General features: G+C 31.9%; 1 protein-coding gene and 1 long non-coding RNA gene across 2 annotated transcripts; both read right to left on the reverse strand.

Moving 5' to 3' along the window:
- Positions 1-8,249: 8,249 nt before the first annotated feature.
- LOC109121677 (uncharacterized) lies at positions 8,250-13,493 on the reverse strand. Its single transcript, XR_002028905.2, has 2 exons — positions 13,390-13,493; positions 8,250-8,636 (listed from the first exon to the last, which is right to left on the reverse strand). It is a non-coding gene; the product is annotated as an uncharacterized LOC109121677 (long non-coding RNA).
- A 221-nt stretch (positions 13,494-13,714) lies between these two features.
- On the reverse strand, positions 13,715-16,466 carry LOC100854818 (uncharacterized). Its single transcript, XM_003634559.3, has 2 exons — positions 16,028-16,466; positions 13,715-14,209 (listed from the first exon to the last, which is right to left on the reverse strand). The coding sequence occupies exons 1-2, from the start codon at positions 16,119-16,121 to the stop codon at positions 13,968-13,970; spliced, it is 336 nt and encodes a 111-aa protein (XP_003634607.1). The 5' UTR covers positions 16,122-16,466; the 3' UTR covers positions 13,715-13,967.
- Positions 16,467-16,952: the final 486 nt, after the last annotated feature.

Consider the following 16,952-nt stretch of genomic DNA (forward strand, 5'->3'; position numbering starts at 1 on the left):
TTAGGATGGGCTATCCAAAACCACCAAAGAATTGAAAGTTGTTGGTCAATACATGCAAATCTTAAAAATTGTGGCTATTGAACTTGCTATTATCGGCTCATCCTTGCACAATGATGATCTGATGATTCACATTCTAAATGGCTTAGGTTCAAAATACGGAGAGGTCATTGCTAACATGAGATATTGTGATACACCTATTCCATTTAAAGAATTACATGATAAACTAGGAGATTATGAGACATTTAAAAAGAGATGACGAGAAGAAAGAGACTATCATCGCAACGGCTCAATACAATCAACAATCATCAAATGATAAATTCGAGAGTGCTTTCTTGAACAACAAGAAAGGTTGGGATAAGATCAAGGAAACAACTTTCAATTTCAATTAAAACAACAATTATTAGAATTAGGCAACCAAAATCATAACAATCAACAACTTGGATATACTCCAAGTAAAACCAACAACGAGTGGTTTGTCAATTATATTATAAGATTGGTCATAGTGCCAAATATTATTGCACATCTTACCCCTTCCATACTTTAACGCTTTAAGTTAATTGTATGACTAGTAGTAACTCTAATAATAATCACTAAGATGATGCTTTTTTTTTACTTAAATCTAAATATAACTTAATTTAATTTAACTTTAAATATAACTTAATAGTATTAAGTATTTAGTTGTTTTTTTTTTATTAAGTATTTAGTATTAATAGGGTGAAGCTTATATTGAGATTATGTTTTGGTTGTTTCAAAAAATTATTTTTAGAATTTAATAAAAAGTCAAATATTTTGTTTTTTTTTTTAATTCAATAAAAAAATTATAAAATAAATAATAAATTGAAAATTAAAAAATTAAAAATAAACAATTTAATATGTGAAAGCAAATTAAAAAAACAAATACCACACTAAACTTTGATGCCTCCCATGTTATCACATCATTATACTTAAAAAACCTATCAATTCATTCTAAGTATAGCGGCAATAAGGACATCAAAATAGATGAAGGTATAGGTGTTCCAATCACTCATACAGTTGTCACACCCACTGTTATATTTACACTCAGCAATATCTTGTCCACACCATCTAGTCATCAAAACCTACTTTCAATTTCTCAATTTTGTAAACAAAATAATGCCTCTATTACATTCTTTCGTGCTTCTTTTATTGCGAAGGATTTGAGCACTAAGGCATCTCTCATCTAAAGTTAGAATAAGGGAGACTTTTACGAGGGGTCATCCACCCACCCATCATCATTAACATCTTGTCAAGTCCTAGTCTCCTCTAGAATTCCTATGCACCATTGGCATTGTTAACCGAGTCGTCCATCATTTAGGATATTAAGTCTAATGACTAACCAACTTCTATAGTTTCAAATTCCTCATCCAAAAATAATTGTAATTCTTGTTTGAAAGTCAACATTTACCTTTTGGAGTTTCATTTGATAATTATGACTACTATGTCATCTTTGTAATCATTACCCCAAAATACATTTAGGTCAATCCTCCTAAGTTTAAATATGATGTTATTCCAATTTTGAAAAATTCAAGAAAATTTATTTTTAGCCATCCATTGTCATAATATACTTATATAATAGAGGTGATTATCAAGGTAATTCATCATGTTGTTCAAAAATTTTGGTATCCAACACTTACCTTTCTCTCCCCCATAAATCTCAACTTGTGGGTACAAATGAATGTCAACATTGTCATATTGTTGAAACAACTAACACTCCACCATGCATCTCTTCCTCTCTCGTTCTAGTCAATTGCCTTCCAAACTACTTTATACCTAACTAATTTTCTTTCTACACCCATCCTTAACTATCAATCTTCATTTGAGATATTGTTCATCAAGGATGCCTCATTCAATATTAGATCAAACTTTGAGTCTTTGGATGTCTATGGTATCCTAGCTTCACCTTTACAGTACTCACAAGTTTAAGTCATGGTCCCAACCTTGCATATTCTTAGGCTACTCCACAACATATACCATTGTCTTGATTTGACCACCAACAAAATTTTCACACATGGACATGTTGAACTTGTGGAATCCAAATTTTCATTTCAAAATATTCAATCTCATCTTCCATGAGTCATAAATGTATAACATATTTTTCTCTTGGGCATCTTTTGGTCAACTCATATGTTATCACATTATTATATCCAATGCCATTTCAATTCCCATCAATCACTCAACTAACTACCCTATAGCTACAATTGTCATGTTGCCTTATCTTAGGTCACATCTTAGTGTTATATCATTCACATGACCTTATAGCACCTTTAAAAGGTGATTTCTCTAACAACTTGATTCCTTGAGTAAGCTCTTGCAATCTATGCCTTCACCTCCATCTCTACCAACCTTCCCACTATTTAGTCACACCCATCATTTTATCACAACATCACAAGATAATATGTCTAAGCCAAAACAAATAAACCTCACATACCTTACCAAATTCTATCGAGCCTATTATGCCTAAACCCTTAACATGTGTGAAGAGTTTGATGCTTTCATATGAAATTCTACCTAGGAATTAGTTCTTTTCAACCCAATGATTGATATTGTTGTGTGTAAATGGATTTTTAGGGTTAAGAGACATTTTAGATGGCATAGTTTTCCATTACAAGTTAGTTGCCAAAGGGTTTGATCAATGACCTAGCAATGACTTTCACACCATGTTAAGCTTAGTTGTAAAACCCAATACTAACCACATGGTATTCACATTAGCATTGACTTATGGTTGGCCTCTTAATCAACAAGACATTAATATTGCCTTTCTTCAAGGCACATATTAAGATGATGCTTATATGAATCAACTACCCGGGTTTGTGGACTCTTAACATCCTACACATGTCTATAAGTCGAAGAAAGCCATTTGCAATCTTTGTCAAGCTCCTTAAGCATGGTATACTGAGTTAGAAGGTTTCTTATTTTCCTACAGTTTCATAAACTCAAAATTCAACAGTTTTCTATTCATATATTATTAAAGGAATCTCACATTACTTCTATTAGTTTATGTAGATGACTTCATCATCATATAGGAAATTATTTTTAGTTTATGTAGCAATTTATTAATTTTCTTGTAAGCATATTCTCAAAACTTAGACGATTGAGTTACTTCTTAGGAGCGGAAGAATTTTTCAAAAAAAAAAAATTATCACCCTTTCAACAAAAATGTACTTGTGATCCCTTAAAGAAAAAAATATGTATAGAGAAAAAGAAGTAATTACTCTTCTATTTCTGTCCAAATCACTTTATCTTGACAATAGAGTTTATCAACCAATGCCACCTTGTTTCATCAAACAATAGGAGCCATGTAATATTTGGCTTTAAAGCGACTTGACATCTTTTTTTTGTGAACAAGTTATAATAGTTTGTGCATTGTTTCTCAATTACTTGTTAGACAACTACTAAGAGAGTTTTATGCTACCTTAGAAGTATTTGTCATCATGGTGTATTTCTAATTGAACATTATCTCTCAAACTTTATGCATTTTTTATATATTGGCTAGGAACATAGATGACCAATCTCAACAATGACACATCACATATGTCATCTTTACTTAGCACTATTCTGATCTAATAGAGATCCAAAATGTAAAAGATAGTTGCTTAATCATCAATATTGGAAGTTGAATACTGAGTTGTAGCTTTCACAATAAGTAAAATCAGTTAGCTTCCAAACTCACTATAGAAGCTCCATATCCGCCTTTGCTCCACATTTACAATATATTGTGATAATATTAGGGCCACTTATCTCTACATTAATATGATGTTCAATTGAGAATGAAACATATAGCCATTGACATCCATTTTGTTCATAACCAAGTGAATAAATAATCACTTTGCACGTCATGTTCATATCGCTAATCAACTAGTTGATTCACTTACCAAACCAAAGTATGACCAAAGCTAAAAATTCAAAGATCCAAGATTGGAGTTCTTGATGGAACTCTAATTTTTTTGGGACATGCAAGGAATATGCACTTAGCGCCAACTTATAAAAGGCAGCAATCAAGGGTCAGTACCCCAAATCATCAACCCAATTCTCCTTCACAATCATAACACATGATATTTGATTCTCAAATCAATGTATATTTAGATCCACTTTTTATAAAATGTATTTTGGTTTATATTATTTAGTATGTATATATATACATATATATATATATATATATATAGTTTCTAAAAATTTATTTAGTGGTTTTTTTTTTTTTTTTTTTTGCCTTGCATGAAATTTTATTTTTATAAGTAATGCTGAAGCATATGGCTATAGATGATGCCAACTAATTTGCTAATCTTTATAGAACATTAAATCCCTTATATATATCCATTAGAAATGTAAAATTTTATAAAGGCAAGGAGGGCAAGGGGACTACCCATCTTGCACATGCAATCCATCAAATAAAATAAAACTTATTGTAACTTGAACTTTCAGTTCTTTTTTCTTTCAATTTTTCCTTAGATGAAGTAGCTTTTACTTCCACTATTTTGATAGTTAAATAACTAGCAAAGACATAATGACTACTATTGTGTCATTTATATGCTTCTCCCATGATGTTAGAAGAAAAATACCAATCTTCCTAATTTTCCACAATTGTAAACATCCTTGAAAGTTTTATTAATTAACTAATTTTTTCCTTTTAATAGTTAAAAAAGCACTTCCAAAATAAGACTTTTATAAGACATTATAGGGTGATTTTATTATAAATTAAATACATAAATGAAATACATTTGTATTTAATAGAGTTTAAAAAGTTCAAAATTACTACTTTAAAAAAAACACATCTACACATCATCTCTTGTGGCATAAGCTAACTTGAAGGAGTTTGAGAATTTTAACATTGCTTATTTTTTCAATAATCTCTTCACATGTTGACCTCTTTCCTTATCAATCATATTCATTTTGTTTGTTGCCAACCAATTTGTAATTGACAGAGCTTTCTTAGGGTTTGTATCTTAGTGAAGAAGTACGTTATCTTCACTGAATCTTATTTAGTTTGTAGTGTTTGGAGCTTTGCTAGAGATGTGTAATCCTTGCTTAGCAATATAGTGTTTTTAATATGGAATCTTTTTCTATAAATGAAAGCCCCTTGTGGTCCAATTCAAATGCCTTGTCATAAATGGAGTTGCTCCTTCTCTTTTCTTGATAATATTTTATTTTGCAGCTCTCTTACTATTTTGATCAATGTATGAAACTAGCTACATTGATTAGGAAGTTTTTTTGTGTATTTATAAACTCTCCAACCTCGATTAAGGCAAAACTCGTTTTCAACTTCGTTTTGTGGATTAATTAGGTTGTAATTAAACGTAACATGTATATAGTTTTTTTTTTTATAAGTTACTATATTTGGTATTTGAAAGATATTAAGAAAAAAATATTAAGAAAAATTATTTTTTTATATAATAGAAAAAAAAATACAAGAAATATTAAAAAAAAAAAATTACAGAGGAGTGTTAAAATCACCCTTGAACAATTTTTGGATAAAAAGTTTTAAGATAAAAATTTCAAAACAAAATCATGCTATCAGTTCATTGAAGTTATTTTTACAAATATGGTTATCATCGCATCCTTTTAATCAAATATTTGTTTAATTTATATAAAACTTTTTTAAGTGACCCACAAATAATCAAGGCATATTCATAACAATTCTTCTTTTTTTTTTTTTTTTTTTTTTGAGTGAAGCCATAAATGATCAAGGTATATTCATAATAAATATAATCTTATATCACACTACCATAAGTAGGGCATGGCTCATCTTCTATTAATAGATGGATAGCTATTTATGTATGATTTTCACATGTGAATATAATTACCATGGTATGATTAAGTCATACCAAATTTATTGGTAAGCAATTTGCCATATATGTCTAAGTCATAATTCAATGAGGTAGCATTAGTTGTCTAACAATAAGCTTATAAAGAATATGGATGCTATCTTTCTTATTAGCTTTTTCATAATTGATTAACTATATGGTATTTATGGGTGTTACCCATCCATCCATAAAGAGGAAGATATCCTCATTCAAGTAAATATTGATAGGGGATAGATTCCTTCCAATTTTGTTCTTCTTGTAAACCACGAAAAATACTAGAACAAGGAAAAAATAATAATGAGAAATTTAAATTTTCTTGTTTAATTTACCATGAATAATTTAAAAAAATAAAATTATAATATAAATTACTTCAAATTTTTAAAATTTCCAAATTTTTTCATTTACATATTTTCAAATTGTTGATTCTAGGTATAAAGAAACAAAAATAGGAATATTTTGTTTTTCCATTAGATTTTGATAAAATATATATATATAATATTTTATGCTAATTTTAGACATGATGAAGAAATAATGACTTCCAATAACCAACATAAAAATGTAAAAGAATTAAGGAAACTATAATATTTTTTTATTAAAAAAAAAATTAAATGAAATGAAGATGCCAACTGCAGTGGTGGGTGATGATGGACCACTTCAATGAACCATTTGACTCAACATTATTGTAAAGTAAATAAAGTTTGCTTAGTCTATTAGGGAAGTCAATGTGGTCCATTCTCAAGAGGTTGGTGAAGATTTTTCTTTCTTTTTTTTTTCTCCATAAAATTAATAAATATTCAATATTATCATAAACTGTATTCATGTATATATGAATTTTTTTTCATATATTCCTTCAATAAGAGAAATTAATTAATATACAAATTTATGACTTTAAAATAGATAATATCTATATAAATAAAGCCTCGATTGAGTGAAAAATATGTGAAATTTAAATGTCATAAATTCTACTCGTCATGATTTTATAGACCCTAAGAAGTAAATGGAAAACAATTAAGAAGACGTCCCAAAATTGTTCAAAAATAATAATAATACTATGATTGCAAATATAAAAATAACTATAGCAGTGCTTGATTTTTTATTAAATAGAAAAAATTAAAATATTTTACTTTTTCTATTCAGTTATAAATAACCTATTGATGTCAATCTACATAGTTAAAGTCAATTTGTTATCAATAGATTCAATTTAGTTATATTGATTGATATCAATAAGCTACTTTTAACTTAATGGAATGATTAAATATTTCGACTTTTTCTATTCAATTAAAAAATAAACACTATCTATATAAGTATATTTTATGTTAAAAATTTAGAAACAATTAACAAGCAAATTCCTTATGATTATCAATTCCAATTTTTAAAACATGGGCACTTTTTATAATGAAAAGTATCATTTTAATTTTTTTTTTTAAATGATTTTTTTTAGAAACAAAATGATGAGTTTCCAAAATATTTTATCACACATGATTCCTATAAAAACAAACCTCACTTTGAGCTTCCTTGTAGCCATGCATTATAACAAAAGATGCTTTATAGGTTCCCCCTTTTCTATACCATATATGCCCAATGGACAGTGGACTTGACTAAATTTGTTTTTCTGTAACAAGCTCTGAAAATTCATTGTCCCACACCTATGAAAATGCTTCTGTTATAAACCCTCTAGACTTTGGACCACTTCTCTTGACATTGGAGCTGACTATGACATGTATTTTTTTACCTTTTTTAAAAAAAAATTCGTAAGTGAAGCTGAATTTTAAGTAATTTGATTCAAGTTCCTCCCATTGAAGTAGGTTTGAAGCTCATTTTGACCCCACATTTTCATTCCCCCACCCTAACATTTTCATTCCCATTTAAGTAATTTACCCTAACTTTTTTTTTTTTTTCTTGGCTTGAAAAACACCTTTCTGCTTTTAATAAGACTAGTCCTAACTCCAAAGTGGTTCACTCCTCAAAGGGCTGGTTCCCTATGAAATAACATGGAAGATTCAAATACCCAGCAGCAAAAAACAGTAGCCCACATATTTTCTCATTCAAGAATGTGTACTGAAGGGACTTCTTTCTTCTTTCTTCCTGTGCCCTAACGCATAGAACTAGACCACTTGCAGAATATCAATGGCAGATTTATTTATCATGACAATAGAGCTTCATTCTGTCTTTAACCATATAGTTAAGTTCTTTTCCCTTTACATAATTCTCCATCTATTACTCACTCTCAAATGACCCCCACCCCATCTCCCCTCACATTCATATAAACCTCCCTAAAGGCCTCAATCTATTTCAGTATAGCATTCCATCTATAAGACATATAGCCTCCCTCCCAATCAGACATTCATGGTAAGGGATTTCAAAATAAAGAACCCAACCCCCTCTATACAGGCATCATTCCTCCCCACTATCAGAAGAAGTACAAATATGCTCTCTCATCCAAATTGGCTAGAACCCATTTGATAACAATTCACATGGACAATATATACCTTCACAAAGGTTACGAATATACGAGAACCACATGAAGATAAAGTGCTACATTGACCCCAAAAATCAGTATCAATTGTACAAATGAAGCATCATTTTTTTTCAGACCAGGAGGATAGGTAGAGTTCTACATTGAGGTTCAGCAAGTTTACCCACCTCACACTCAAAAATTGGAATTGCTCAACTTAGAAACTATATATGGAGACAACTTCTTAATAGAGTTGTCCCAATCTGCAGTGCTGATGAAGCAACCGAGCAACTGACAACAATTCTAACGGCTAGATTTGTTTGCTTGATTGCTTGAGAGAATTGATCCCTGCCATTCTCAGCCATCTGCTTGGTGAATAGATAAAGTGTTAACACGACAATTTTAAGGCCTCCACAATATTACTTAGAGAAAGGACATTAGTAAAGAAATTTCAAACATGCAAAACAAAGTTAGTTGACAATTATTAAGTGATTAAAACAGCACTGGTGTTAGTTTTAAGAATGTTGACATCAATTCTCATAAATGGAAAAAGGCTTGGCTGCAAGCTCCTAATCTCTAATCAAGGATTCTTGCTTTTGTACCAAGTAGGGTTTGTGAGTTTCTAGGACTTTTTGTAGAAGAGAGAAAGATAAAAGATGATACAACTCTTTAAAATGTCAAAAATCCAGAGGCACGAAAAAGGTCGCAGAAAAGTTGATCATATAAACTAATCATAACTCGCATGACATATGCATTCAGTTCAATTCATTACAAGACAAACGACATATTGTAGACTTTATATGCTGATGGTCTAACTTTGGCAGTCTAGGTAATGCCATGTTTGCCGATTGGGGATCTGCACCAGGGAGGAATCAAGGATTAGTGCAACAAAATATAGGGAATTCAGGTTGGGAAAAGAGAGGAGATAAGCTTTTTAATTCCTAGTAGTGGGTTTCTTCTCCCATTCCCCCCTCCGTCTTTAGTTGAACATTAACTTCAAAAACAGTGATTGTGCCATGGTTGCCTAGTTTTGGAGTCATTTTTATCCTTTGATCCAAAGAAATTCCAGAAAGCATAGGCATGAACTTTTCTAGAGAACACCAAACAGCATGATGCTTTATCTTTGGCAAGATGACAAAAAGGTTTCACAGCACATTTTTAAGGGGGGAAGAGAAAGAAAAAAAAAGAAAAAAAGTGAGGATGCCAATCAACAGCCAACCATATTTCTCTACAATGTGTATTTGTGCATCATTTGAGGTTGTTGGTCTTCTCTCTCTGGATTCATCCTCAATTCACTAAAGACTCTTTGTTCTGTTGGCATGGTAGTTCTATTGATATGGGAAGGAGGCTGTGGAGGTTGGCTCCTCTATATCTGCTTGAATGCATATGGAAGGAGTGTGGCATATTAGGATTTTTGCAGGTTTGGAGCATTCCACATTGGAGTTGAAGGATATTAATCTTAAAGCTTCATTTGTTTAGTCAACAAATTCTTGGGGTTGAGAATTCAACTTCTCTTAATTTTTTCAATAGTAAGGGGAGGGGTTAACACTTGGTTTCTGCCTCCTATATTCTGGTTTTCAGTTTTTGTATTGTTGGCTTCCTTAAATACTTTCTATGTATTGGGTCATGTCTCCCTGTTTGTTAAGACTCTCAATCAATATCAATTAAGGAAATAGAAATTAAACTGAAAAAGAGAATAATTTTGATCTCCTAATGCACTGGGGAGATAGTTATCCAGTCAAAATGCATAGCATAGTTGCCAAAGAGGGTAAGAATTCTGCTACATGATAAGGACACAATGAATACAATAAATACTTTATTCACAACAATGCATAAGACCATCATACAATTGTAAAAAATTTCAAACAACAATGGATATCCACCTAATATGTGTGTATATATTGCAAACTTTTTTCAATTTTTGTTTGGTCAAATTAAAGAAAAGTTGACCAAGACCAAAGAACCTCTTCAATAGGCAGTCATACAATTGAACCAAAAGCCTTAACCCCTGACCTGGAGAGATGTCAACAGAGTAAAGTATCCCTCAAAATAAACATTCTATCCAAAAAAGGAAAACCTGTTTGAATAAAAAAACTTTTAATAAGATAAACCCAGAAGAGATTACTATATTTGGAAAAGCATGATTTTCATCTAGTGCCTGTTGAAATTGTTGTTCCCAGACCAAAAATAATCATATTCACCATTTTGATGCTAGTCTTGCTTCTCTAAAATTACTTTTAGTGAGAGATTGAGAAAGAAGAGAAACAAAATCTACAAGGACAGAGAACAGTGAAGGAGAAGCTATGCTGACGTTCCCCAAGAGAGGCATTAGGTGAAGATTTCAGCAATATGAGACAGGATTTCATCCATGGAGAGTGAATTTGAGGCAACCATTGAGATCTTGGGAGTCAAGATGACATCAGAACCATGACTAGGTGGTGATGATGAAAGGTTTGCTCACCAGTGGTAATGGAATTGATGCTTTTGGTGGATGATATTGGCATGAAGGTTGTTGAATTTTGACTTAGTATTTGCTGGAATTTGAATTTTGAATATTGCAGCTGGAGTCTTGCACAAAATCTGCAACATCTAGATATTTTCTTCTTTTTATTTGGTCAAGATTTGGTTTCTATTTTATAGGAAGTAGTTGTTCATCATCTAGTAGCTTGATTTTCTGCTATTCTAATGTCATTTAAGTTACAAGTTCATGTATAAATTCAGCATTCTTCATCAATAAAATTAGAGCTCCGGCAGACCAAAAATATATATTCGGTATAAGTATTTAATCTTATACCAACAAAGTGGTATCAGAGCCATAGTTATCTTGAGGGGCCAGTGAGGTGAGTGAACCCAAACACCTTCTAAAATCATTTAGCAATGGAAGAGTCAAGTCTCACAGTTGCACCATCAATTCTTGATGGAGACAATTATGAAACTTGGGCTGTTAGAATGACAGTTCATCTACAAGCACTTGATGTTTGGGAAGCAGTGGAAGAAAATTATGAAGTTCCTCCCCTAGGAGCCAATCCAACTGTGGCTCAAATGAAGTTGCATAAAGAAAGAAGGACAAGAAAGGCTAAAGCGAAAGCTTGCTTGTTTGCTGCAGTTTCACCATCAATTTTCATCAAAATCATGAAAATTGATTCAGCTGCAGAAATTTGGGAGTATCTCAAGGAGGAATACAAAGGAGATGAAAGAATCAAGAACATGCAGGTGATGAACTTGATTCGAGAATTTGAAATGAAGAAAATGAGGGAGTCTGATGCTGTTAAAGACTATGCTGCACAACTTCTTTCAATAGCAGACAAAGTTAGGCTGCTTGGAAAAGAATTTTCCAATGAGAAGATTGTTCAAAAGATATTGGTTACACTTCCTGAGAAATATGAAGCTACAATTTCCTCTTTGGAGAATTCAAAAGATCTGTCAACTATTAGCTTGACAGAATTATTACATTCCTTGGAGGCTGTGGAACAAAGAAGACTCATGAGACAAGGAGATACTGCAGAAGGAGCATTTCAAGCAAGAATGCAGAAAAATGCAGGCCATAAAAATGGAAAGGTGAACAACAACAAGTCGTGTGGCAACAACCAGAAAAATGGAGTTTTTCCACCTTGTCCTCATTGCAAGAAGACAAATCATTCTCCACAAAAATGTTGGTGGAGACCAGATGTGAAATGCAACAAGTGTGGTAAACAAGGACATGTGGAGAGGATTTGCAAAAATCAACAGCAGGAAGAAACTAATGCAGTAGTTGACTATTGTCAGGAGGAGCAATTGTTTGCAGCAACGTGTTTTGCTAATAAAAGCACCTCTAAAAGCTGGCTTGTGGATAGTGGTTGTACAAACCACATGACAAATAATCAAGATCTCTTTAGAGAACTTGATAGAACAATTATTTCCAAAGTCAGAATTGGAAATGGTGAGTATATTCCAGTGAAGGGCAAAGGAACGGTTGCTATCGAAAGCCAAACAGGTTTGAAACTCATTTATGATGTTTTGTTTGTGCCTGACATTGACCAAAACTTACTCAGTGTTGGACAGCTCGTTGAGAAAGAATTTAAAGTTTATTTTGAAGATAGGAATTGCATTATCAAGGATGCTGAAGGCAAAGAGGTGTTCAACATAAAAATGAAGGGCAAGAGTTTTGCCTTGAATTTACTGGAAGATGAGCATACTGCTATTTTACAACAAGATAGCACAACAATGTTTTGGGACAGAAAGGTCGAGCACTTTCATCATGATGATGTGCTCTACATGAAGAAAAATCAAATAGCTGAAGGACTTCCTGACTTAGAAAAAGATCTTCCTATATGTGCTACTTGTCAATATGGGAAGCAAACTAAACTTCCCTTTCCAAAGAAAATATCCTGGAGAGCAACCCAAAAACTGCAACTGGTGCATACTGATGTTGGTGGATCTCAAAAAATGCCATCCTTGAAATGGAATGCAAACAATGTTTGGTGGATCTCAAAAAATGTCATCCTTGAAATGGAATGCAAACAATTTTGGGCTAAAACTGCAAGTAGAGCAGTATATTTTCTGAACATATTGCCAACAAAAGTGTTAAAGAAGCAGACCCCTTTCGAAGTTTGGTTTGAGTGTCTACGTGCAAGACTTGGAGTTTGCATCTACGAAGTCAAGGAGGAGTGTTGAATTTTGACTTAGTATTTGCTGGAATTTGAATTTTGAATATTGCAGCTGGAGTCTTGCGCAAAATCTGCAACATCTAGATATTTTCTTCTTTTTATTTGGTCAAGATTTGGTTTCTATTTTATAGGAAGTAGTTGTTCATCATCTAGTAGCTTGATTTTCTGCTATTCTAATGTCATTTAAGTTACAAGTTCATGTATAAATTCAGCATTCTTCATCAATAAAATTAGAGCTCCGGCAGACCAAAAATATATATTCGGTATAAGTATTTAATCTTATACCAACAAAGGTGATCAATTACAGAGGTGATAATGGATTGTGGCAATAACTGTGATGATAGAAAAATGGCAGTGGCACAGGTGACAGTGCACAGGATTGACATCAATGTGACTCTTTGATAGTTATAATGATAACAAAGACAACCACAATGATAAAGGAATGGTAAGTGGTAGGTGATTAGTAATTTACTAGTGGAAGTGATGAAATTAGTTGCTTCCAGCAATCATAGTGCCTTGTTCTCCTTCCCTTCTCATTCTTCCACCTGGCCTCTTCACCCTTGCTTCAAGTTTGGCCTATTTTAATCCAGCACAGAGACATCTAATCTATTAATATTGTTATCATGTAATAGAACAACTAAATTCTCTGGCTTTGGAACATCACAGAAAATGCACTATTTTGTTAGGTGAAAGGAGGAGTTCATTGATATCTCATAACAAGGTAAACCTAGGAACCGAGACAAATTAAGAAAAAAAAATATACACCCTCATATCTTTAGGAAAGGTAGAGAAAGGAGGAAGAAAAAGAACACTATAATTCAAGCATTAGGAATATAAACGTCAGAAAACAAACTCATTTTCAAGGTATAAAAAACCATCATGAATTGTGATGAATTGTGATTCACATAATAGTATAGAAGGGTAATAATTAACTACTATTTCAAGACAATGTAAAAGGAGGTCCCATGGATAGAAAGAGCTAATTTTATGCAGGACTGAAGACACTCGCATCAACTAAATTACAGCCCCTATATGAACAAAGGAAGAACCTCAATCTCGAATGCCAAGTTCGACTTCAAGCTCATCATCATCTTCAAAAAGCTTTAGAAGACGGGCATGCTGCTCTTCTCTCTTTTTCTTTTGCCATATCTTGAACAGGAAAACAGAAAATGCAGCACCTGCCACCAGGCCAAGGCATATAATGACTATCCTAATCCCGATCATGTTACCATGGGTATCATGTCTCTCAGCTTTCTTCACATCTTTGGAATTTGATGGGTCATCCGCCAAGCCTTCAAAGACACAGAAATTGTTAGATAGTTTGTTAGAGAAGAAATTACCCTCTGTTTCATTGTGGGGGAAACTAAGGAAAATAAAAGAAACTGAAATTATGTTTGCTTGTGGGGAAAACTAAGGAAAAGAAAAGAAATTAAAATCCTAATCACATGCTTTACATTGTTCTGGTTTCTAAAATGTGAAACTCACCTCATCACACTGCACAGAGTGGAGGTTTTTGTTTTCTCAGGGAGGCCTAAATAGTGAAAAATCCAAAGATTCAAAATCATTTTATCAGCAACCAAACAAATATTGAAGGAGGGGAAAAAACTAAAAACAACACTAGATTTTGTGCATTGAGCACAAAAAGAATGAATCAAATGTAAGTGAGACCCATAATTAAATTTGCCTCTATCCAGTGGGTTTTAGGAAGTAATCATGTTTAGGCGAGACCTCCACTGCTACCAAAAAAGCCAGTTTTAGAATCATTACAATGAAAGAAGAGATTCAAAGGATTTCCTACATGGGAAGATAAACTTAAGAAATGAGTCATTCAAGACAGCAGTGACAAGGAAATGTGGGGAAGTTGTTACACATGACTTGGCAATACGCAACAAATACCCATAACTGCAACAATAAAGCGTGTGTGATTCAATTGAAAGCAGTCAAAACAGATGCGTTAGAAGCGCTAAAACATATAGTCACTGATAGTCCAATGATATAACATGCCCTAAGTAGTTGTGTTTAAGGCTTTGGAGAGTCAAGTACACGTCTAATAAGTAACAAAAATGTGTCCCTGCATGTTAGAAGAGCTTCATGTTTTATAATGGCAATGCTTCTCTTTACGAGTGTCAATGCTACAGAGCTTACTGATTAATCTAGAAGGGAAAAAAAAAACCAAATCTTTCACATATGTAATTATTCATCCAAAGTTATGAAAAATAATAATAAAGGGTGCCCTTTTTACACATTTTCTTGGCATCCAACCAGACAAGATTTGAGAAGAAATCACTCTTTCTTGACATTAATGAATGATAGGCATTCAGAAAGTTACAAATTTAAAAATGAAAATCTATTTCCATGATTATTATGCAAAAACCGAAACATATGTTAAAATTAAATTCCAAACATGGAGGGTTTGATGTGAAATCATGAACTAGCCAAAAAGAAAAGAATACAACATCATAGGATCATAAGCCCAATAATGAACCCTAATCTCTATTTTCGTAATTATTTCATGACAAATTTAAAAAATATAAATAAATAAATAAGTGGCGAGCGGCGGCGTTTTCCTTTTTCTGGGCATCCAAACAGCCAGGGTTTAATGGGAAGTCAAGGAAATGACCAAAGAGATAATAATAAAACATCGTAGTATCATTAAATCGGCAATGAAGGGGAAACAAACAAAGAAAACAAAAAAACAAAAACAAATAAAAAATTTTAATCTTGCAAATTTGCAATAAGGTAGGGTTTTCCCACGCTCTCTAAGTATCCAAACAAGGTGGGTTTAAGGGGAAATCAAGGAATTGACCAAAGAGAAAATAGTACAGCACCATGTATCGTTAGATCAATGAGGAAGTAAAACAAATAAAACAAACAAACAAACAATTTTAACCATTGAAAACAGGAATACAGTCTCAGTGGATGGGGTTTTTTCCAACTTTCTAGGCGTCCAAACAAGGTGGGTTTAATGAGAAATCAAGATTTAATGAAAAATAAGACAACAACATATTACATTAGATCAGCCATGAAACAAAATTTTTAAAAAAATAAAAATAAATAATAATAATAAATAAATAAAGCAAAAATAGTTGAAGATAGAGAAGGAGAAAGACCTGAAATGAGTAGCAGAGAAATGGTGGGGAAGATGATATGAAAAAAGTGCAGACATCTCCATCTTGAACCTGAACCTGAAGCCCCTCTCATCATTTTCTCTCTTCCTAGAAAATTTTGAAACAAAAATAAAAAATAAAAATGAAAAATGAAAAATAAAATTTGAAAATTTTGCAGTTAGATTTGTGGTGGGGTGTTTCAAGATTGGCAGCTGCCTCTGGTCCACAGCTGCCATTACTCCACCCTATTGCCATTAAAAACTTAATTAATAAATAAATATACAAATATTAAAAAAAAAGTCAAACATGGAAAGGTCATACAGACAAAAAAAAAACCTTGATATCTTCAAATTTTGATTTATAATTATTTTTAATTCAATAATAAATTTTGATTTATTTTCATCTTTATCTCCTGGGAGAACAGCAGAGGTATCAATGGAAATGGAAGTAAGAATAGAAAATGAAAGCAAATGGCAGTTTTCAAAAAAGGTCAATTATAATTAAAATTTATTTATTATTATTTTATATTTCCTTTTTTTATTTAAAATAGTAACAAACCGAGAGAAAAAATAGTGGCACACACTTTCTAGAATTTTTTTTTTTAATATCTATATTTTTTAAAAATTATTATTTTTCAATATAAGCCTTATTTGAATATATTTTCTATTTTTTTATTTTTAAAATAAAAAAAAATTATAAAAGAAAAACATCTTTTTCAAAAAAATATAAATTTAATTAATACCCCTAAAAATCATTTTAAGAATTTTCAAATTTTGAATCAAAAAAAAAATTCTTGATATTTTGAATCAAAATTTTTTTTTTGATATCTCAATTTTTTAAGCGTTTTACGGGATCCAAACCCCCCTGCAACAATCAACTTCGAGTAAATTAAAAATTTTTAAAAACCCTCTTATGAATGAATTTCTTT

The sequence above is a fragment of the Vitis vinifera genome, chromosome 18 (genome assembly GCF_030704535.1).
Source record: "Vitis vinifera cultivar Pinot Noir 40024 chromosome 18, ASM3070453v1".
In the NCBI taxonomy this organism is placed as follows: Eukaryota; Viridiplantae; Streptophyta; class Magnoliopsida; order Vitales; family Vitaceae; genus Vitis; species Vitis vinifera.

Bases quoted from the DNA above. Each gene is read 5' to 3' on its own strand.
- LOC100854818 (XM_003634559.3), bottom strand. From the start codon at position 16,121: ATGATGAGAGGGGCTTCAGGTTCAGGTTCAAGATGGAGATGTCTGCAC. The intron at 14,210-16,027 runs GTCTTTCTCCTT...GTGTCTTTGAAG, and splicing joins TTCTCTGCTACTCATTTCAG to GCTTGGCGGATGACCCATCA.